Source organism: Drosophila melanogaster, chromosome X, assembly GCF_000001215.4.
Source record: "Drosophila melanogaster chromosome X".
Taxonomy (NCBI): Eukaryota; Metazoa; Arthropoda; class Insecta; order Diptera; family Drosophilidae; genus Drosophila; species Drosophila melanogaster.
The window spans coordinates 296,717-320,619 of NC_004354.4; the positions used below are offsets into that span (position 1 = coordinate 296,717).

Sequence of the window (23,903 nt, forward strand, 5' to 3'; positions counted from 1 at the left end):
TATAGGGCCCCGTATATTTAAAGTCTAATTTATGACCTACCTCATTTCTTAGTAAAACTTTATCTCCTACTTCTAATTCTATGTCTTTTATTTTTAAGTCATAATTTTCTTTATTTTTTTCTTTGTGTGCTTCAAGAAGTTTTCTTGCTCGAGCATATGCTACCTCTAACCTATATTTACTCTCCTTAGCGTAATCATCTATGTTATATATTGGTTCTATGCTATGTAGTTTATTAAAATGTTTTGGTAAATTACTTGTTCTACCGAAAACTAATTCATATGGACAATAATTATGTACCATAGATTGGGTCGTGTTGAAGCAGTATACGAAATATTGAAGCCATACGTCCCAATCGGTTTTGTCCGTCGATATGTAGGATCGTATATACTCGTTTAAAGTTCTATGACTTCTTTCTACTACTCCAACTGTCTGGTGGTGATGAGCTGTTGATGTTATATTTTTTATTTTCAAATATTTACACAGGTCAGTAATTATTGAATTCTTATACTCTGTTCCCATGTCCGTTATGAACGTCTTCATTGGACCGTACTTTAGAATAAAAGATTCAAATATAGCTTTTGCGACTGTTTTTGCGCTTTTATTTGCTATTGGTATGGCAACTAAGTACTTGGTTAAATCACATATGAGAGTGACTGCGTACTCGTTACCATTTTCTGACTTGGGTAGTGGACCAATTGTGTCCACAACAACTCTATCGAAAGCATGTTCTGGTGTTTCAGTTATCGTCATTGGAGTCTTTGTGTGCTTTGTTGTTTTTGCTTTTTGGCATTTTTGACATTTTCTTACGTACTCTTTTATGTATTTACTCATATTTTTCCAGTAATAATGTCTTTTGACCTTGGCCAAGGTTTTTGTAATGCCTGTATGCCCTCCTTGTATTGGATCATCATGTAATGTAGACAATATAGCTTCTTTTTCTTTTTCATTATTTATTTGGGTCACCGGGTTAAGTAGCGCTACTTTTAAATTCTTTAATATTTTATTGCCCATATTTTTAAATTTATCTATTGAAACGTGTTCAAAGATTTTTTTCCACGGTGCCATTTTGATTTGGCTGATATCATATATACCGGCCTGCAATTCAAGCCTTTGGAGAAATTGATCTAAATCAAGAATTCCATTAGTATAAAGATCACCAACATCATATCTTGCAATAATTTTCTTTCCATGTTTAAATAAACATATCGAGTCATTCAATTGCAATGTCACTACTTTTCGTACCTCGTCATTTGTTATGACTTCGTATACGTTGGGCTCTGAAGCTATTTCTTTGGTTTGCTTTTGCAAATCCAATTGTTCTTTTCCTGCGCAGGATTTTTGTCTACTTTGAAATCTTGTAGTGACTTTTAATATATTTCCAGTTATATCTTTTAGCTCTTTGATGGTTATTCTTGATAACGCATCTGCTACATGATTGTCCTTGCCCTTTAGATACTCTACTGTAAAATTATATTCCTCTAGTTCAAGCCTTATTCTAGTTAATTTAGAGCTGGGGTTCACCATCGAGAATAAATATGTCAATGGTCTATGGTCTGTTTTCACAGTGAAATGTTTTCCGTAAATGTATGGTCTGAAATGTATTATTGCCCAATGAATTGCTGCTAACTCTTGTTCTGTTGTACTCTTATTGCTTTCACCTTTCGTAAAAGCTCTGGATGCATAAGCAACTGGGAGTTGGTGGCCATTATGGTTTTGAGTTAAAACTGCGCCACACGCTTGCTTGCTTGCATCTGTTGTTATGCAAAATTCTTTGCTGAAGTCTGGGTACTGCAAGAGTGTTGGGTTAATTAGCTGAGATTTTAAATGTATGAATGCTTTTTGACATTCATCTGTCCACTCGAATGGAACATTCTTTTTACATAATCTTGTTATGTGCCGCGAATAGTCGGCGAAATTTTTGATAAAACGTCTGTAGTAATTGCAAAATGCTACAAAACGTCTAGCGCTGTCCGCATCATGTGGAACTGGGTAGTTCTGAATGACATCATATTTTTTGTCATCCGGCAAAATTCCTTTGTCTGTGCATTTGTGTCCCAAAAATGTGACTTCATGCATGAAAAATGAACATTTTTCAGGATGTAACTTTAGGTTGTATTCCCTGCATTTACCAAAAACTTCAGTGAGGTTTTTAAGCATATGTTTTTCGGAACAACCTATGACTATTAAGTCATCCATATAAAGGAATGCTTGAGACGGTTCTATTCCGGAGAATGCTATAGTCATCATTCTTTGGAATGAATTAGGCGCTATTTTTAAGCCAAATGGCAATCGCGTGAAACGATATGAGCCATTGCTGGTTGAGAAAGATGTTATATCTCTCGAGCCTTCATCCAGTTCGATTTGATGAAAACCTGACATTAAATCAAGGCAGGAGAAATATTTTGCTCGACCAAGTTGGTCCAAAATATCATCTATTCTCGGTAGTGGAAATTTGTCAGCTAAAAGTTTCTTATTAATTTGGCGATAGTCTATTACTAATCTCCATTTCTTTTTATCAGAATTCGGGCTTGACTTTTTGGGTACTAATAGCAAAGGGCTATTGTACTGTGAAACTGATGGTTCAACTATTTTATCTTTTATTAATTTCTGAACTTGGGCTTGTATTTCTTCCACTTGACTATGAGGACTTCTATAATTTTTCGTGTATACTGGCTCATCATCTTTTAATCTCAACTGTTGTTTATACAAATTATTAACTGTTATAGGTTCTGATTCTAATGCAAATATATCTATATATTCGCTGCATATATTTTCTAATTGTGATTTAAACAATTCGGGGAAATTTTTCTTTAATTGAGATAAGACAGTTTTATTTCTGTGTTCACTATTTGCCTGAACTACATTGTAGTTCGAAAGTGGCTCATATTTTAGAGTGTCCATATTGACTAATTGGTCGGAATCGGTTGTATTTAAAATTCGGACAAATGTATTACTTGATGTTGCGATTGTATTTGCAACATAAATACCAGTTTGAATTTCCTGGTTTGGAATTAAAATGTTATCATCTTTTGATGATACTATTAATCTTCGGACAACTTGGGATCTTGCTGGTAATAACGTTGTGTTAATACCAGAGCTGTATGCTATGGGAATATATATTGGAAATTTCAAATTGTTTGGTCTAATTATAAACCAATCTTCTTCTTGGTTTAAATCGATTTGGCAATTATATTTTTTTATGAAATCTATTCCGATTATTCCATCACACGGTATTGGAAAGTTTTTATCTACTAAATGAAAATCGTGTGGGATAACGTATTTACCTGTCTGTATCTCAATAAAAGTCTGTCCTCGAGACTGAATTTTCTGTTGGCCTATGCCTTGAATGTTTATTTTATTGGTTATTTGAATATTAGAAAATTTGTCAGAGTTCTCTTTGAGAATAGAGATATCTGCACCTGTATCAAGTAGAAAAACTAGTTTTACGCCTGTTTTGGCATGAATGAATGTAGAAAATATGTTGAGATTATAATTGATGGTGTATACTCTACGATCTTCTTCTACTGAGTACCTAAAGGCTGTTGCGAGTTTCCCTGTTCTTGGATTACTCGTACATTGGCATTGTTTCTGTTGTAGTTGTTCTGACTGTTGTTACGGCCTCTGTTTCCATTATAACGGCCTCTGTTATAGCCATTATAACGGTTATTATTTCCATTATAGCGGTTTTGATAACCGTTATTCTGGTAACCGTTATTTTGGTAACCGTTATTTTGGTAACCGTTATGGTAGTTGCCTCTAATACTATTGTTATTAAAGCCTCTACCGCGGTTACTACCTCTATTGGCATTTCCGTATCCTCTATTGGGTCTGTTACCTCTAAAGTACATCACTTTATTGATGTCACCGGTAACTCTTGTACTCGTTCTTATGTATGCGCTTATCGCTGCATCCATAGTGGTGCAAGTCCCTGCTTCCAGTACTGTTTTGATACTTTCGTGCTCAGCACGATGTATCATGGTTTCAATTGCCTCTTTGGTGCTTAGACCAGTGGCATGTTCTAGAGGTATACCCTCATCGATATAGGAAGCTTCTAAAAGTTTTCTCAGGCTATCAACTTCAGCGGTAAATTGCGTTGCAGTTTTACCTCTCTGCTGAACTGTTGCTAGCTTTGCTTTGACATTACTGGATGTCTCACCGACAACTACTTTCTGCAATTTGTTTATAATTGCTGGAATTGTCGTTTCATTGTCAACTGAGTTCAAAATTGTGCCAACTATTTTTGACTTAATGACCTCAACTGCAATGTCTTCAAATGGTCCCTTAGCTAGGTCTACCAATTTGATTGCCTTAATGAATCTTTGTAAATGGATCTTTTGCCCATCAAATTCTGGCACTGTGCAGGCGACTTCCCTAATGTAAGACCTAATGGCAGCTGCTTCTTCTGCCATGGTTAAGTTATTTTCGGAGTCGGCTGCGTTATTTGTTTTATCGTCGTTCTTCAGCATTAATTTTGCTGGTATAGTTAGATCGTGAAGATCTTCCTCTTTAATGTCTTCCTTGACTATAGTCCTATCTTCCTCGTCAGAGTTAGTGCTGTCTTCATTCAAATTTATTCTTAGTGGGGTGTTTACTATGGTTGGAATTTCTATCTGGAGACTGAATTTATTTTTTATAAATATTAATTTTTCTCTTAATGTCACCAGTAGGTTCAAAGCCTTAGCACACTGTTTGCGTTCCAAATTCTTTCTATTTTGTTGGATCAACTCTCTGATTTCATTATAACTATTTACCAAGACTTGGGCATTCCTATTGATTGTTACAGCTTGTGTTGATCTGTTTTGCGTTAAGCACTTATAGGATTTTCTGAAATTTTCATTTTGATCTTTTATCTGATCAACAAGCTTTTCCCAGTCCATGCTGTGGTATACTCATAACTTCAAATTTATTCATTTGTATATATTTTTTTTTTTTTAATGTAGATAAATTCAATATTACGTTTTATATTTTTTTTTTTTATTTATTATTTTTTTTTTCATATAATTTTTCTCATATTTTCATTCATAATTGACTTTATTAAAGATCTTCCTTAAATATTATCTATACCGTTAGCAGTGCTACGGTATCGTTTCTTAAGACACTTGTTATGCAGTTTGTATATTTTTATTAATGCATTGGATACCATAATTAATGCAATTACAATTAGTATTATGGTTATCCAGAACAAGTCTGCATTTTGGACTTCTACTTTATTTATTACATTGGCTGTAGAGTCCACAGTTTTAGTGTCTATTAGACCCATTTTGGGTATACTAATTTTATATTTTGGAGAATAGAATAGAAAATTTCCTTTGTATATACTTTTATTTTCAGTTTTACTTATTTCATTTGTCTCTATAGACATTTATGTTTGGAATTATCTATTTATAAAATCTTTCAATGTTCGCAAGAGTAAAAAAAAATTGTATTTTACATTGTTGCCTGCCTGATTCTAGCTATGGCTTCACGGGCCATATTGGGTTAACAGGGCATAATAGTATATGCTCCGTTTTACAATATTTCTTACAATTTTTCTTATCTATATATATTTTATATTTACTTTATATTTATATATATTTATTATTATATTCTGCTGTTGATGATGCTCATCAGGTGTCAGCTGGGCGTCGCCGGGGGTGGCACGCTGACACTCCCTCGCTGCTGTCTATTTGTTGGGTGTCAGCTGGGCGTCGCCGGGGGTGGCACGCTGACACTCCCTCGCTGCTGTCTATTTCTTCGCCGCTGAAGACGTCGATGGTCGCTCACAAGTCCCCAGGCAGTGGGGACTCCAGATTCCTTCGCAGCCAGGGGGGCAGGACTTCTTTGGTTTTGTTAATGCTGGTGCTGGTGCTGGACATGCCTGGTATTTTGGAACTTCATTAATTGTGGGTATATTTTTAATATTATCTGAGTGAGTTTTCTCGAGCTTATGGGTCTTTAATTCTTGCTGATATTGCAACAAGTGGTCTAGCTCTGCATGTAGCTTTAGAGCTTTCGACCAAACCGGTGGCGTTTGCTGACCGTATATTAGCCACCTTACGTGGGCTATACGTTTATTCAGCTTAGTTTTCAAACCGCCACGGTGTTTGCCCATACTCAATAGAACTCTACTCACTCAGATTTTTCCTTGGTTTTTGCAGTTCCATTTAATTAGTCCAGTCTTCTTCCAGTCCAGTGTTCCTTTGTTCCTTTGTTTTCACCAGCTTTGGTCAATTCGTCCAGCGTTGGACGACTGTCACGGTCGCCATGTAATGATGAACTCCAATTAAGAACACAAGTCCGTTTTAAGTTGAAGGCAGCCGTCGGGCTGACATATATTTATTCAATTTCTTCTTTTGATTTTAGAGTAGGCAGAAATGGTTCTGTCAGCTCAACGTCTACAGAGTCTCTCTGATTTTTCAGTTTTTAATATATTTGGACTTAGGCTAATCCGCGTAGCTGCGCTGCCGGGTACGCCAGCAGCGGAGCGGCGTTCTTATGTATATCTTATATATCTAGGCTTATCGGGAGAGCGAGATATGTATGTACGTATGTAATATGTATTTGGTCGGCGTGTGAATGCTGACCATGCACTTATACTTTTTGCCTTCGAGTGGGCAATGCACTTATACTTTGTGGCCTTCGAGTGGGTGATCATGTTACATCCGCCCTGGCCTAACTGCGTGCATAAACATAAACATAAACATAGCAACAAAGTGCTGCCATAAGTTAATATGCTATTTTATTTAATTGTTCTTAATATTGCATAGGCACATACTACAATTGGTGCATATACATGTATGTATGTACATACCTGGGCGCTGACTCTGACAGCTCTTTAATTTACATATTTCTCTGGATGTGTAAACTGTGTCAACTAAAGTGTGTTTTGCTGCCTTTACTTTATTATACCCGTGCTGATGTATAAGGGTGTTATAGTGAACCTTTAGAAATATGCACAGCGCAGGCGTCACGGAATCGGTATGCTTTATCTCAACTTTTTAGTTTTTATAGTTCTCGAGATCACCACGTTCATACAGACAGGAATTCGTAGCTACATGGCCAGCTTGACTCGGGCAGTTATCCTTATAGATTCGGAATCGCTTCACTCTACCTTTTTATTACTTTTCGACGAATCCAATATACCCCTTCAATCTCTACAAGTAACTTACTTGGCGATTATTATTATTATGTAAATCAATACAAAAGGATGGAAGAGAGCAGTAATTTGGTGGCTTGTGTGATGTTTCAATAGTTGGCAGACGTGACTGACAATATCAGGATTACTAGCCGAATAAAGCATTGGGGGTCTCTTTAAATAAAGTGTTTGGACGTATATGAATCAGAAACATTACAAGGAACAGGATTAGGCACAATCCAGAGCAGACTAAAGCTCACCATGGTTGTTGAATACTTAGACACAGTGTCCTCATTGTATTTCACTATTTTCACCCCCTCGATTTTTCTTTTATTTTCTGCTCTGGGCCTGTGTAATCCCTTGGGCGCATTTGAAAAAAAAAATATCAGCCTTGCGCCTTGTTGGTTTTCAATCAGATTTTGTTTTTTAATGTTTTGCTGGCAACAAAAGCTAATGATTAATAACAAGCTGGCAGCAATAATCCTCGATTCCCCTGGAAATATGTTGCAATTATCGTGCATCGCAAGCAATAAAGTTCATTGTAACACCTAACCCTATTCTTAAGTTAACCTCTAAAAATCTATATAATATATTGAACGCTGTTCATATATCCCTCTTAATAAAAACTTCTTTACTAAGATATATACACAACGCATATTGTTATATCTTTTGATATTGGGTAACTGTGTTTTTTCTGTTTTGTAGCACTTACCCAGCCCAGTAAAATAGTTCATGGAAAAGTTAAAGCAAATCTATTTCTTTTTAATTGGGATAGTCGAGGTTCTTAAAAATAGAGTTCCCCCTATGCTTCAATTTTTAGTTTAAAAGTTTAAATTACTACAGTTAACTTTTGCTTTTATGATATAAAAAATGAACACATAAAATTTCATAGCCATGGGGCGTTGTAAAAAAAGTTTGTAAAGGTAATGCTGGGAATTGAAAAGCAATAGTCAACAAAGAGTACATAGGTACAAAACCATCGGTCCATACCATATAAAAATTCAAAAGCTCTGCATGCTGTGCAATACGAAATAAAATATGTAGATCGCGGACTCATGGGCGTGACAAGTACAACTTGACAGAGGCTGAAGCAGTCAAAGAGCCGGTGACATGTCGTCACTGTCATCACAACTTTAACAGGAAGCCACGCCCACTCAACAGGTGCCCAGCTGAATTTACTAAAAGCGTCAAAAACAAGAGCATAGACAGTAACATCTCAAGTCAATTCTCCTGTCAACAGTCTCAGACAATTTACTCTAAAAAGAACATGAGCGCTATAGTCCATTTTCTCGGTTTATAGTTTTCGAGTTCTTTTCATACGGACGGAGGGACATTCGAACATGACTAGATCAATACTGAGCTAGAATATAGATGTAATGGGTCAGAAACGCTTTTTTGTTTATTATTTTGTCTGATTTTATAAGTTTTCACGTGAAAGAAATTATAGGAAGATAATCACTTGGGAAACATTTATTATTAGTTTTAATGTTTTCTTCTTTCCAGTGAGAGCAGTTTTTTTCGGATCATGTCTTTAGCGGGTGTATAAGAAAAGGCCTGGCACACATGTTATAAATATGCAAATAATTATTTAGGAGCGTGGAATGCTGGCGACAGCGATTATATGAACGAGCAGATTAAGTCCCTTTAGGCACTTTGCCGTCGTCGTCCCGTGGTCTAGCCCAATCTATTCGCCATTGGTCATCTGGCCAGCGGGTAGGAGGGAGATTCACAGAATTGGGGGAGTGTAGGCTTCCCAGGTAAAAGTGGTTACAGTATGTTTTGTCAGAGATTTTTCCCGTTGATATTCCCGCTTTTTATTTACACGTAGAGTAAAATTGTATTCTAGATTCGTTGTAGCATTTTAGACCCTATGACGTTTATATATACATACATACATATACATACCTTCCTCAGGATCACTAGCCCAGATCTGAGCATGTCCCTTTGTCCGTATGAAAGCAGTTTTTTAATTTAATTTAGTTTTTTGTATTGTCAATTTCTATCCAATTCAATTTCTAGCCAAACAAATTTTGCACCGCCCTAATTTGCCCATACTTATAAAACATAATTCTGAATTTTATTTATTGATTTATGTTATCATAATGGGTATTGGATAGTCGAGTTTCTTGTATATAACGTTCTCCCTTCCTTCTATTTGTTTTTTTTACTTGGCTTTTGACCCAATGCCTTGGACCTTGTTCTTATTTTTTGTTTGCCCTAGACTCGTTGGCGTCGACTTTTAGGTTGTTGCACTTTGGTACCACAGTTATCAAAATTTCGATTGCTCTATTTTATTGCTGTATTTTATTTTGACCGATACAACTGCAGGATAGCCCATGTGTAAACAATCAGCAAACCATTTGTTATATTCCTGCAGTGAATGAAGATTAATTTCAGTCATAAAAAAAGAAAGGGAAGGCTACCGGAGAGGTGCTAAATAACTCCGCTCTCTGAGATAAATTATGCGCAATTTCTCCTCTGCAAACTTATTCAGCACCTTAAAGCTTAAGTACTCCAAACTAAGCTTTCGCGGCTTAAAGCTAAAAATCTTTATTTTATGATAAAAAGCTCAATTTTATGAGCATGTACTTTTTTACGTTTTTAACATGCCGTTTTTTTTTTTAAGAAGGACTTGGACATCTGTATAAGGCAACATATCCATGTGAATTTACAAGGAGAAAACGATTCAGTCGATCTTGTCGGCTTACAGATACGTGTTACTACTCCGCTAGAGGAAGTGCGTTGGAGTTGGATATATGTAGATAACATATCGATAGATTTACAAAATTAAATTTTCAAATGTGTCGGCGTGGCAGTTTTGGGGGGTTTGGGGGCCTTAGAGTGGGCGTGGTAATATTTCAACAAACTTGCGCTGGTTCTGTCTCTAGAATATGTATGCTTAATATAAACCTTCCAGCTTTTATAATTCCTGAGATGTCGACGTTATACGGCCGGACAGACGGACAGTGCCAGATCGACTGGGCTATTGATACTGATCAAGAATATATAAACTTTATATGGTCGGAAACGCTTCTTTCTACTTGTTACATACATTTTCAACGAATCTAGTATACTCTTTTAGTCTGCAAGTAACGGGTATAAGAAGTATAATTTGAACTGTATAAAGGTTAAACTGTATGTAGGTTAAAGTACTTATGCGGTAAATGAATCTTATTTCTAGTACTTATCTAATCATCCCACATTAAAGCAACTGATTAAATAATACCATTGAAGATTGCACACATTTGTATATAGAGAGTGGGAGAGAGCGATATCTTCCTCCATATGGGTATCCTAAACCTGCCGACTCACGTTTGCCGGCATGACAGGTTGGGTTACCCCATTAGCTGAGAATTTCTTTTTGATGAAGCAATAATCGAAGGAGTGTTTTCTTTTGGATTCGTATTCGTTTGATACCGCTGTGAGCCATAAAATGTAACCCATTAGGTTAGTATGGTTGCGATTATAATGGTGGTGTCATCATCATTTAGCCAAAAACCTGAGATTTATTCCACTGGTCCATTCATAAAAGGCCATCATTTGAAGCTTAGATAATGTTTAATTAATAAATACGCGTTTTTCGTATTTCAATGGTACTTTTATCGTATCAGATATTTTTTTTAATATTTCCATATTTTTCTTCTTCCAGCAGATAAAGGAAAGTAGTAGATTTAGTTGTCCCTTAAGTTGTGATACAACGATAATTGAATAAAATAAGAACTGGCAATTATATATGCATTAAGCTGTTTACGAGCACCAAACGTAGCCTACTCTGGGTTGGTTTATTAAATAGAATGGCTTTCTTACTTTTTTTTAGATCACGTTGCTTTGCTGAAACTGTCAGTATTTGGACTTGGCTATCACCAGCCATATGGCAAAACATCAGAAGTAAAATTGTCTGTGAACACACAAAGCACACGAAAAAATCTCGGAAAAAAAACTGTACAAAATTTAACTTCGCTCTCGACCAGATTTACAAAATTTTTTTTTTGGCCAAACTTAAAATTAGGAATACAAGAGAACGGTGTGTGTACCAAAATCAAATCGTGTTTAGCTAGTTGGTGAGTCTTATTGGAAGCTCGGCATATTCCGAATATTACTGAAATTTTTTCCCCATTTCCGAATTGCATTTGGTTTCACATGACATACGCACACAATTGGAAGTCGTAATTCTATATGTGTGGGACAGTGTTTACTGAGTATTTGGTTGGGGTTAACTTAAGAATTAATATTTTTTTTTTTTAAATGCGTATTTCAGACGTCAGGATATATGCTACTTTGATTCGTTAACTATTTTCAAGTGATCGGAAGCAAACGCAGAGGCATTTCTAATTTGTGCGTTGCGCGACTTTCAGAGATCGTAGACTCGATTAACCATGGGTAAAAAGGGCAAAGGAAAGAAGGGCAAGAAGCCCGCCGCAGTTGTGGCTCCCATCGAAGCGCCACCATGTCCTCCGTGTCCGGAACCACCAAAGCAGATGCAACCACTTGACGCTTGTCCAGAGTCTAGCGGACCCCACGATGTCCTTCGGGCTCAACCGAATCATTACCCGGCTCTTCTTCGTATTCCGGAAACAATGGCGGTGGTGGGCTCTGAGAATGGATGCTACGATAGCATTTGCAAGCTCCTGAGAGCCGGATTCCGGTGTGCCGAGCGGGTTTTCGTGATGGCCCCTTGGGGCAACTACGTGGTTTTCCGGTATCACAACAATAATGACTTTATTTACTTCCTGTTTGATGGATGCACCTGCGATGTTAATAGGTTCCGCTATCTAGACCTCAGCTGCGGAACTGCTGGATTTCTTTTCTTCGATAATATGCACGACGTTATTAGTTATATTATCCAGTCTCGAAAGACGCGTCTATATCTGGAGAATCTAAACAAGATTGCCATTGATCAGATTGTGGAGGAGTATGGCGCTGTAACGTACACCCAAAAGGCAAAATGCATGCGATTCGCTTAAATAGGTCCCATATGATTTCTAACAAAAGAGGGCAACGCATACACAACGAGGATAATACTGGACGACAAGCTTTGCTCTAAACATTTAACATATTTTGGCACAATCTTTATCAATAAATAATAATCTCTTTGAAAGCAACTAAAACAAATTTGCATAGCTCTAATACCAATAGCGGTGATAGCGATATACCAAAGCGTTTATTTTGCATGTCGAAGTTAATCCTTTTGTAGAGTTTTGCTGGGAAAGTTGAGGTTAGCGTACGATCAAAAGAAGTTAAATAACAATAGTCGACATAAATTATTGCAATATTACTGTGGATAAAATACAAATCGTAAATATAATATCAAAAATTAGAGACTTACAGGGTGTGAGAATTTTGTCAATTAGAGTACAGATTCCAAGTCGATTAGCGTTCGATTAATTCCATTCATTTGAGTGGTATGGAAATTATGCATGTGCATCATTTTGCTAATATTCGGCTCAAAAGAATGAAGCGGAGGATTCCAGCTTAACGTGCACAACAAATCCCTCAAATTATTATTGCTTGCTACAAAATGAAAAAAGAAGAAACCCAATAGAAACAAGGTGAACCTTCCAAGTAAGGGGTCAATTTTTGGAGGCCCATGGATTGCGAAAACCGCAAAGCATTTGCAATAAAGTGCCAAACAAGCGCCGGCCACACGATATTTGAATATTTATAAAAGTAGTCGACTTGTTGATAGATTATGAGATGTTAAACTGAAAAATTTTATTTTTCAAACAGATTTTCAGTATTTGAAAATGTTTATATTATAACACAATTAAATTGTTTTTAACATCTTAATTAATTCTGAAATAATGTTTAAAGTTCTTACATTTTTATTAACATCTTAATTAATTATATATATATATAATATAATAGGTTATTAGACAGACCGTTACTTCTTATAATTTATATATTGTTATTTTTTAGTGGATGCGATTTGTGAGCAATATATATTTACTTGACATTTGTCCGGGCTACGAGAGAAGGCTCGGCTGGTTAGGCCACTGTTTCGCCGGTGTGTCAAGTGTCCGGTTTCCCTAACCATAACTCGTGTACCCCTCCTTAACTCCCGTGAGTACCTTTTAACTATCCAAACTCCTTGACTAGCCATGTCCCATTTAACATTTTACAACGAGTAGCGTATTTGTATGGCTGCGCGGCATTTTAAGACCCAATCGATCGGAGGATCGAGATTGAGGCACGCAAATAGAGTTAAATATATAATATTTTAACTCCAAAAGTTTATAGTGCACACTAAACCATTTATTAACCCCAAAAAAAAAAATGTATATTCTCGACGAACATCCATAAAGATTTGTGCTAGTACTTTTTTTTGTCCAGTGTAAATCGAGGGAAACATGGGTCGCAGATCGACAGACAAAGACGAAGGTATCTATTTTCCGAAAAATATATATACTTGCCCTTTCACGTTGTCGGCAAATGTCAGCCTACCATTTATATAAATGCACACCTCACCCTCAACTATTTGCAGACTCAAAAACTTTGTCATCTCCCCTTTTGAAGCTCAAGTAAATTCCCCAAATGTACTTGCACCGATGACCCCGCTCGAAACTTTTTACTTCTCGAATAATAATATTTACTAACACAAAAAATGGTTTCGTCTTTTAAATGATTAGTTTTTTTTATTTCATTTTAGGTTTTATGAATACATTCCTTTATACCAATACCATTATCTTTTTTCTTTATAAGTGGCCTGGACTTAGATCATCTCCAAAACTTTTTGCGCTTTGCTAAAAAACAGCAAATTCGCTTCTATTGTTTCGGTCTTGGGTTTTCGTTGATTGAATTTTTGGTTATTGCGGTTACCTTTTACCAGCTTTATACGCTGCATGCAACATTAGTCAATGACACTCGATGCTGGATGTTGATGTTGTTGTTGCTTAGTTGCCAGTTTGCAACATCATCTTGCGTCAGTCGCTGACATGATTATATATATTTGGCATGAACCTCCCCTTCCTTACTATGTGAATATTTGTGTAATGTTTAGATAAGTTTTTATTTATTTTGGATTTCTTTAAAACAAACCAAATAATCGTTCTAGATTTTAAATCAATTAATATTCATTATTCGATGTATGCAAAAACAATGGTTTTCACCCTCTCTTAAGTAAAAACAATGTTATGCAAACATTTGTTGGCCAATTTTTTGCTGTGTCAACAACAATCATTAATTAGATGCAACGAAATTACCAATCAACTGCTGCAACGTAATAAAAATTCATATGCGTTGCATATTAGCTAAATGAAATCAAATGACAGGAAGCAAGCAACATCAGCAACAACAGCAACCGCCTTAACACCGAATATACAACATATTATCGAAGAAATTCAATAACTGCTCATTGTGAAAAATGCTAACCAGCCACACCACAGGGGGGAGGGGTGCACTTTACGCGCTTTTGATCAACGGGAAACTCGTTTGATTCAGTGCAATCGAATTACATTGGCATGAGATGCAGTTGCAACTCTCGCTAACGCTTTCCTTTTCGTGTTGCGCATTTCACTTGTTTCTTCTCTTCTCACTTGCACTAAGCAGATCTTGGCATAATAAATAAATTAATCGACAAATGACGAATGATATATGAGGATAGATTGGAAGTAAAGAAAGACAGAGCCAAAACAGAATGATCTGACGAACTGTAAACACCAAATATATATTGATTGCTGGTTTTGTAAACTAATAAATAATGTAGATTTCAAAAGTTTTTACCAGTGCAGTGTCCAGGGTGACACATGTTTTCAATTTCCATGATTTTGTTGTTTATACAGCTATGTAGATTCAGCTTGGGCTTCTTTTGCTGCCGCACTCATAATTACGAACCGCCAAATGGATTTGGCTTGGCCAGCAAGTGAAAATGCTATCGCTATGCAGCAAAAGCGTGTGACTTTTCGCTTTTTGGTGCCTACCGCTGTTTTTTTTGTAGTTTCTGAATTTGGTTTTTTGCTTTCGGCCGCCGCTGCAACATTGATTTCCTCTTTCATGGCCGGTGGCCGAGATCCGCAATTGCAACTCAAAGAGCTGCAAAATGTTTCCTGCTCCGCTGCAAGACGTGCACTGCGGGGAATAGGCAACAGAAACACAGGGGCTACCAAGATGTCAACATTTCGCGAGTATTATTCAATTTGCATGACGACAACAAGGAGAAGACAAGTTTACTTTCGCTCTCTGCAAAACCTCTTCAAACAATTGGCAGATTTTCAGCTATTTAATACACAATCACTTCCCTTATCCCATTAGACAACTTTGCACGAATTGCAAAGCAAAATTCAAAACGAAGAAAACGAATTGAATTTAAATTTTTAATCAATATGAAAAAATGCATACACACATGCATGTACACATAAGAAAAACATAATTGTATAAATGTATAAAAACGTAATGTTTAATTAACTCTACTTAGATTGACCAAAAGTCTTTTAGGCCAGGGGAGCGGAAGGTAACCCAAAGTTCGTGCCGTAAGGTTTTCCCATTGCGAAATTTCCTCTGTGTCTTAATTGCAGCGAATTCCCTCGCCAAAAATAAACGGCAATACGGCAAAGCTCATCTTCAATAAATTTCATGCAGCTGTCGGCAAGATAAAGCTGTACAAATTATACAACAAAATCAATTGGAGTTCAGTTGCCTCCGTTTCAATGTTTTTATTTTTTCCTGATGTTTTTACTTTTTTTGGTACCTCTTTGAGGCTTTCGTCGTATGCCGACATCTGTGTTATATAATAGTTGGCAGAGTAATCGTTACGATCGCTTGTTTGAACAATGACCATTAACACTTTACTGCTTTTACCTTTGCTGCACTCCAAAGAATTGGGAATTGAATTTTGCGCAATGAATGTTTACAAGGGATAGGCTAAGCATTGTAAAAAGCGCAACAATTTAAAACAAGTGAGCGAAATATACCAACTTTTCTGTCGACACGTGCTACCTACCGGCTTGGCAATTACCTGAGTGTCTGATTGACTGACTGACTGTGCACTCGCCTGAGTGACTGACTCATCGAACTATTGGATGTGAACATCTTCTGCATCCAGCGAGTCATCCGAACATCTGCGACATCTTAAATCTAAAATTACGATTGCGCACGACGCAAAATATAAGAGACAAAACAGAAAACTAAAAACAAACGATGGCAAATGGCGAACAAAAAAAGAATGTGTTGCAATTGAAAATAATTGTTTATGCTTGGCATTAAAATCGTTACAAAACGAATAAAACAACCCGGTTGCGTTGGTTGTTGAAGTTTTTTAAGTTTCCTACATTAAGATTTACTATTTTCCGAAGAGAGGAAGCCGTGCACAATCCGAATGGCAATCTATTTTCCCTATTTCAATAGCGAATTCAATGACACGGAACAGAACATCACGGATAATGCCTCCTTAGTTGTTTCTGATTAGAATTCGTTTTATTTATAATAACAAAATCAGTTTAATTCAAATTCCGTAAGATATAATGTCTATGGAAAGTAAAATACACTGTCCTTAAAATTTAAGTATTATCTGAAAAGATCAGAAACTGTATTTATACCATCTTAAGTTTAACAAAATTAAATATTTTTTTAAGTGCACATGCCTTCTTTGTTTGAGGGACACGGTACAATCGCTTCCTAGGCACAAATCTGCAGTCTCCTCTATGTTTTCTACCACTTTGGTGGCATACAGATACAGCGAGACTGAGGGACTTGAAGAGCCATCATGACAGGTGACTGCTTACAATTTATTTGCATATTAGTCGGAAACTGTGAAAGGCTAAAAGGCTGAACAGCCACAGACCTTAAAGTGGTTAGGCAAACAGAAGCCGCCATCGGCAAGAAGAGTTAAACTCCATTTTAGGTTTGTAAAAGTTCGATTGTAAATATTTGCGTAACAAAGAAATTGCATGAAAAGAACTCGAGGCGTAGTGTTCCTGAGATTCCCCTGTAGTGTGAGAGTTATTTCCTTTCTGTACCTAAAAAGAAATTTATTTACATAAGCGTAAATGGTATTTTAGATATCTGGCTAAAGATTTGGCCCTTTAACCCATTCAACCAATAAACAATTTCGTGCATAAGATGATTAATTGAACTCAATTAAATTAATTATATCTATAAATATATTGATCTATTCTTTTATTTTAACTAGAAATTTATATTAATTATTTTAAAAAATAATAATGATGTGTACCTAATTTTATATATCATTATTGAAATCAAATAATGAATATCTGTTTGCACGAATTATACATCGACGGATGCTGTCAATTATGCCAACAAAATAAGCGCTAGAATGCCAAATTTAAAATAGCCTAACTTATTTTGACTATGAAACTCGTGACTTTGGTGGGCGAATCGCTTCAAAGTCATTTCGGATGTTCTGGTGTTGTTTTTTCGTGTCAGGTTGTTATAGTTAGTTTGGTTTTTATTAACAATAAATTTCAATTACGCTCACGATTTGGATATCAACAAAGTTTTCAGCGGCACGAAAAGAACAAAAACAAAGCAGAAAAAAGTCCACAAATGTGGTGTAAAGTGGTAACATTGAACATTTTTTTCTTCCGATTTTCTCTAGAATCTTTATGCTTAATCTCAACCTTCTAGCTTTTATAGTTTCTGAGATCCCGACCTTCATTTGGACGAACAGACAGATGGAGAGACGGACAGACGGAAATGGTCAGATTGACTCGGCTATTAATCCTGATCCTGTATAAAAAGTAGGCAAGACCAGTAACGTTACTGTTAGCTATGACGAACAGTCTGGTGAAATTAGTAAATATAAACATATATTAAAGACATATATCCCAATAACATTAGGGAATACAAAACATTAATGAAAACTTGATGTATTTCTTGTTAAATACGAAAGGATAACCGATAGTTATTTATGCTTTCAGTAGAGGACACTTATAAAATGCATATACAAATAAATGAGACCCAAAAATCAAATAATGAACACATTGTGTATTGCACGAAATAACTTCACATGCTAGTAACTTAAATATCTTAAATATAATAATCTTGCACCAACGTGCTAGGCATGAGTGGTACGCTTTGCCCTGGTGCTTTGTGGGTTATTAGACAGACAGTCGCCTCGAGCGTATAATTAAACCATTTGCTAGCCGAACCAACCCGTTTCACCTCGTCAAGTTTTCCGCTTACCCGTGGCAATAAATTATCTTGTATTTTAAAGACTAATTAGGCGACAACAGAGTTTTGTTCAAAGTTTTTCTAGCCAGCCCTCGAAACATTTTTAAATACACTTAAATGGGTAATCATTCTTAGTTTAAATTTCCCAGCACTCAGTAAAGGACGAAATGTCAAAGCTAATCGAGGTGTTTCTGGGTAATCTGTGGACGCAGCGTTTTACCTTCGCCCGAATGGGTTTGGATTTGCAGCCCGATAAAAAGGGCAATGTTTTGCGATCTCCGCTTCTTTATTGTATTATGTGTCTGACAACAAGCTTTGAGCTCTGCACCGTGTGCGCCTTTATGGTCCAAAATCGCAACCAAATCGTGCTTTGTTCCGAGGCCCTGATGCACGGACTACAGATGGTCTCCTCGCTACTGAAGATGGCTATATTCTTGGCCAAATCTCACGACCTGGTGGACCTAATTCAACAGATTCAGTCGCCTTTTACAGAGGAGGATCTTGTAGGTACAGAGTGGAGATCCCAAAATCAAAGGGGACAACTAATGGCTGCCATTTACTTTATGATGTGTGCCGGTACGAGTGTGTCATTTCTGTTGATGCCAGTGGCTTTGACCATGCTTAAGTACCATTCCACTGGGGAATTCGCGCCTGTCAGCTCGTTCCGGGTTCTGTGAGTAATCTTAAAAAGTATGAACATTTTAATCAATTGGTGCACTTTGGTATACTGTCATTTTATAAGTTGATCATTTCTATAAATTACCCGATTTTTTGTAATATGAAATTATGTACTGAGACACTTTTTTGTTGTTATCTCAGGCTTCCATACGATGTGACACAACCGCATGTTTATGCCATGGACTGCTGCTTGATGGTATTTGTGTTAAGTTTTTTTTGCTGCTCCACCACCGGAGTGGATACCTTATATGGATGGTGTGCTTTAGGCGTGAGTTTACAATACCGTCGCCTCGGTCAACAACTTAAAAGGATACCCTCCTGTTTCAATCCATCTCGGTCTGACTTTGGATTAAGTGGGATTTTTGTGGAGCATGCTCGTCTGCTTAAAATAGTCCAACATTTTAATTATAGTTTTATGGAGATCGCATTTGTGGAGGTTGTTATAATCTGTGGACTCTATTGCTCAGTAATTTGTCAGTATATAATGCCACACACCAACCAAAACTTCGCCTTTCTGGGTTTCTTTTCATTGGTAGTTACCACACAGCTGTGCATCTATCTTTTCGGTGCCGAACAGGTCCGTTTGGAGGCTGAGCGATTTTCCCGGCTGCTATACGAAGTAATTCCTTGGCAAAACCTTCCTCCTAAACACCGGAAACTTTTCCTTTTTCCAATTGAGCGCGCCCAACGAGAAACTGTTCTCGGTGCTTATTTCTTCGAACTAGGCAGACCTCTTCTTGTTTGGGTAAGCATATTCCTTTTTATTGTATTATTATTTTAATTTATTTGATTCAAAAAGTTTCTTATTTTACTAATTGATCAATACAAATAATTTTTTTATATTATTTTTTAAAGATATTTCGCACAGCAGGCTCTTTTACAACTTTGATGAACGCTCTCTACGCAAAATACGAAACGCATTAAAAAACAAAGTCAACATTTATGACTCAATAAAGTAATTTATTAAATTATTATTTGTGTACTATTTTTTAAATCAATTTTATTTAGGTATTAAATTACAATTATCATATCTGGTTTTATGTACACACACATAATAAATTTATGCTTAATTGGACAAAAAGAATTACATTATAGTTGCGCATAAAATATATTTTATATATATTTATATAAAAATGTAATATATATGTAGTAGACTACGGGCTAATTTAAAAATTTAACAAACATTGCGAGATTAAAAGCAGACAGACAAAAAAAAAACTGAAAAAGTATATGTATATGTATTAGATAAAGTGCTTGCATTTGTTGACATGGAAATTGGGGTGGCTATTTTGTTGTGGCTTGCGTTTATCTCGAAATATAATAAATAAATCTAACAACGGTATTCGAAAGTTTGGGTTCTGGCTTATAGGGTTATTCTTTTTGACGCTTAACTTAGAGCTAGTAAAGGCTCTATTTCTTGAGGATCCTGGACTTTGGGGGCCGTTTTTTTTCGGTATTTTTTTTGCAACTTTGTATTAGACAATTTCGACTTTATTTTCGAAGAAGTTTTGTTCTCAAATTCGGTATTTTTCAGCTCTTTTTCCCTGTCCAGCTGCTCTAACTGTTCAAATATGTTTTTAGGATGCGGATGAGAGTGTGGTACAGAGGCATTTTTGGCCGCATACACCACCACAAATTGCGAAAACGCCGTATCGGCGGGCGTGTTGATATCGGCAAAATCGCGAAAATTAGCGAACTGCTCCTCTGGATACGTGTACTTTTGAACAAAACCCTCAGATGGTCGACCGTGTCCATTGTTAGCATCTCCATAGATGTAATCACTGTTATCTTCGGGGTGATAGGGCATTTCCTCCTCCGGATAGAAGGTTCCACCTCTAAGGACACCAAAATCCCCACTTCCAAGTATACTGGCATCGAAAGTCCGCTGCTGAGTTGCTGGCTGTTGCTGTTGAGTTGTCAAGAGCGGAAGGGGTAAGGATAAAGGAGTTGTTTCCGATACAGGCGGGCCGTGACCAAAGTAAGGTCTGGAATGGCCCAGTGGAGGAGCCTCATGGTAGAAAGGTGGGTAGAAATTTTGGGCAGCCTGCGTATGAGAATCGCCAACAATCTTCGTATTTGGATTAGCAATGGGCCGGAATGGCTCCTCAGCATTTTGTTGGAGTGCGGATTGAAATTTTCTGGGTTGAACTCTAGGATGAATTCTAGCTTGAACTTGTGGCTGAAGATGCGTTGTGGGCGGCATATGAAAGTGTTGTTCATGTGACTTTAGTACAGTGATTGGCGAAAAATCATTTGGCTCCATCACCATGTCGCTTTCCTCTTCCGGAAATTCGTCTGAAAATTTTTAAATAAAGAGGAGAAAGCAAAAATTAGTCGAAGTAATTACTTAATAGGTTAAAGAGACTCGGATCCCTAATATTCGTAGTCGAGCCAACTTGTGGGATTCTTAGTCTTAGATTGTCAGAATCGTTACTTTAAATTTGCATTCGCCTTTCGTTAAGGATTTTGTTAGCTTTTCCTTCGTTTTTTGCTATGAGCATACATAATTCAAAATTTTAATTTCGGTCCTTAAGGCAAGGCTGTCGGAACTGTTATATTCGTTGCAGAATTAAAAAATCACATATCCATGACTTTTTCAAACAAACATGTTTTTATTTTAATTTGAAATAATTTTTAAAACTTTCGGCCGTATGATCGTATGTACAAGTTTGGCTGGTTTAACTCATATGGGCTATGTTGTTAAGATAAAATCTGAAGACATAATGACCCTGATGGCGATAATGATGTCGGTGTAGATGTTTATGGAGATGTCCATGTAGATGGTTTAGTACAATGGGGCATAATCATTAAATTAAGCGTGTCGTGCTTAAAACATAAGTCCCGGGAGTGTGTTCATTTTACACGTATATACACATTTATATGTACAATACATGTAACATGGAGTAAGGCTGAAGGCTGGCAACAACCCGGTTGGCAGCGCTGTTGAGCAGCAACATGATTGTCGGAAATCGAAGTTATCGACAATCAGTCATCGAAGGAACGATCGCAAGGCAGCAGTGGAGTCGAGTGGAAGTCAGCGTTGCAGTCAGTCGAGTTCTCAGCAGCAGTCGTTCGGTCACAAACTAAGAATACTTTATATAATTACCGCATTTAGAATTAAACTAATAATTAAATTAATAATAAACAATAATAATAAACAATCTTACATGGGGGCTCGTCCAGTCCTAAATCGGTTATATGAAGGTGCAGTTGTTTAAAGAAAAAAGACATTGTTGTGTGCGTGGGTATAGTCTTTAAAAGTTGTAAAGTTGTGGCTATATCTATTGCATTTAAAGTTGGAAAAATCAGTTGTACAGATTTTGTTTGAACACAAGTCGGTAAAAGTCGGGAAAGCTGCTAGAGAGAACTGATAAAGTTGAAATTGTCGTGTGCGTGGATTTAGTCTTTAAAGTTGTAAAGTTATGGCTACGTCTACTGCATTGAAAGTTGAAAAAATCGATTGAACTCATACAGACTCAAGTCGTTTTGCTGTTGTGGAATTTAAAACAATTAAATTGCAAAGGTGGTGAAATTCGTTTCTAACGAAAATCAAAATTTGTCTTTTAACCGGTGGCGCCGTCTGCAAAATCGACTACCGTCGCGCCGTTAGAACATTGTCGTTGTTTGCTGGTGTTAGTGCCTTGTCGCGGAATGTTCACACGTACACCACCTACAAATAAAAAACTTAACACCGACCAAATACAAGCAATTCTAGAGAACGAAAGCGAGGACGAAAGCAGAAAAGAAAAAATGAACGAAGAAGATCAAAAGTTGGCGCCTGTAGGAGAAGCAGAGGCAAAGAAGCAGAATAAAGACGCTAGTGCTAAAGTCGAAGAGAAATTTGAACAAATGATGAATACTCTAACCCAGAGCATGTTGGCAAAATCTAAACAAGAGGGGCAAGTAATTATCGCTGCAGAAAAATTTGAAAAAGTTGTAAGTGACTGTGATGGCAAATCAATTCCTATTAAAAAATGGTTTGAAATTTTTGAGAAAAATGCCGAGGCATATGAACTTTCGGAGAAACAAAAATATGTTCAAGCCAGAAGTAAGATGATTGGATCAGCAGAACTTTTCTTAGAATCTGAATGTGTCAGTGGATACACTGAACTCAAAGAGTTACTAATTGAAGAATTTTCAGGCAGCTATAATAGCGCCGTTATTCACAAAAAGTTGCAGGACAGGAAGAAGAAGAGAGAGGAAACTCTACACGACTATTTGTTACAAATGAAGAAAATAGCAGCCTTAGGTGAAGTTGAAACAGTTGCTTTGATAACTCATATCGTAAACGGCCTCGACATTAAAAAGGAGTATAAGGGTGCTATGCTCCGTTGTAAAACTCTTAAGGAATTAAAGCAAGAATTCGAAATCTACGAGAGTCTGAATATTGTTGACAAGCCGAATATTCAACCAAAACCAAAGCAAATTACACAAGGTGTAAAAGCAGATCACTGCTTCAACTGTGGTTCGAGGGAACACAAACGAAAGGATTGTACACTTCCTACCAAATGTTTCAGCTGTAATCAAGAGGGCCATATCTCAAGCAAGTGTCCGGAAAAAGTAAACAGCATGCGCATTCACGTTGATAGTGCACGAACAAAGCCAGTAATCATAAATGGGATTATCATCAACTGTCTGGTGGACACAGGATCAGATGTGACCATAATTAAAGAAGCTATATTCAAGAAGATGAAAGATGTTGATTTAAACCGCACTGCAACAGTATTGCGAGGTTTGGGAAATGCCTCAACACAGCCGATTGGATGCTTCAGAGCATTAATCAAGACCGACCAGGTGGAAGCAAGCCACAACGTTTTAGTCGTCCACGATTCTAAATTCAGTTGCGATGGAATAGTGGGACACGATTTTATCAGCAAGTTTCGTCTTATCTGTAGTGCAGAAGGCTATACTTTTCTTGACCTGGAAGCAGATAAAAAACAAGCGGTTGAGTATTCCCAAATGTTTAATATTTGTGAAGAATCTTCT

General features: G+C 36.8%; 4 protein-coding genes across 9 annotated transcripts in view, besides 6 other annotated features; 3 read left to right on the top strand and 1 right to left on the bottom strand.

Annotated features, from left to right (window-relative positions):
• Positions 1 to 6,759: part of a mobile genetic element that runs on past the window's edge.
• Positions 1 to 23,903, top strand: part of CG3777 (uncharacterized protein) — a 70,802-nt gene that overhangs the window by 17,014 nt on the left and 29,885 nt on the right. The window lies entirely within an intron of this gene.
• Positions 6,956 to 7,064: a mobile genetic element.
• Positions 8,971 to 9,072: a mobile genetic element.
• Positions 9,908 to 10,186: a mobile genetic element.
• On the top strand, positions 10,968 to 12,219 carry CG12470 (uncharacterized protein). Its single transcript, NM_130482.3, has 2 exons — positions 10,968 to 11,176; positions 11,374 to 12,219. Exon 2 carries the CDS (start codon positions 11,492 to 11,494, stop codon positions 12,077 to 12,079), a length of 588 nt encoding a protein of 195 aa, NP_569838.1. The 5' UTR covers positions 10,968 to 11,176; positions 11,374 to 11,491; the 3' UTR covers positions 12,080 to 12,219.
• Positions 17,667 to 17,795: a mobile genetic element.
• Positions 18,407 to 19,850, top strand: Or1a (Odorant receptor 1a; the record flags this gene model as incomplete). The annotated part of the gene is made up of 3 exons (NM_080290.4): positions 18,407 to 18,912; positions 19,059 to 19,662; positions 19,773 to 19,850. The coding sequence occupies 3 exons, from the start codon at positions 18,407 to 18,409 to the stop codon at positions 19,839 to 19,841; spliced, it is 1,179 nt and encodes a 392-aa protein (NP_525029.2). The 3' UTR covers positions 19,842 to 19,850.
• The window catches only part of CG32816 (uncharacterized protein), a 154,151-nt gene continuing 150,107 nt past the window's right edge, over positions 19,860 to 23,903 (bottom strand). For all 6 annotated transcript variants that reach the window (NM_001144667.3, NM_001144668.2, NM_001297807.1 and 3 more), the window contains exon 3: positions 19,860 to 21,212. In NM_001144667.3, coding sequence (NP_001138139.1) covers positions 20,305 to 21,186 — 882 coding nt within the window. In that variant the 5' untranslated portion in view covers positions 21,187 to 21,212 and the 3' untranslated portion in view covers positions 19,860 to 20,304. The remainder of the gene's footprint in view (positions 21,213 to 23,903) is intronic.
• Positions 21,810 to 23,903: part of a mobile genetic element that runs on past the window's edge.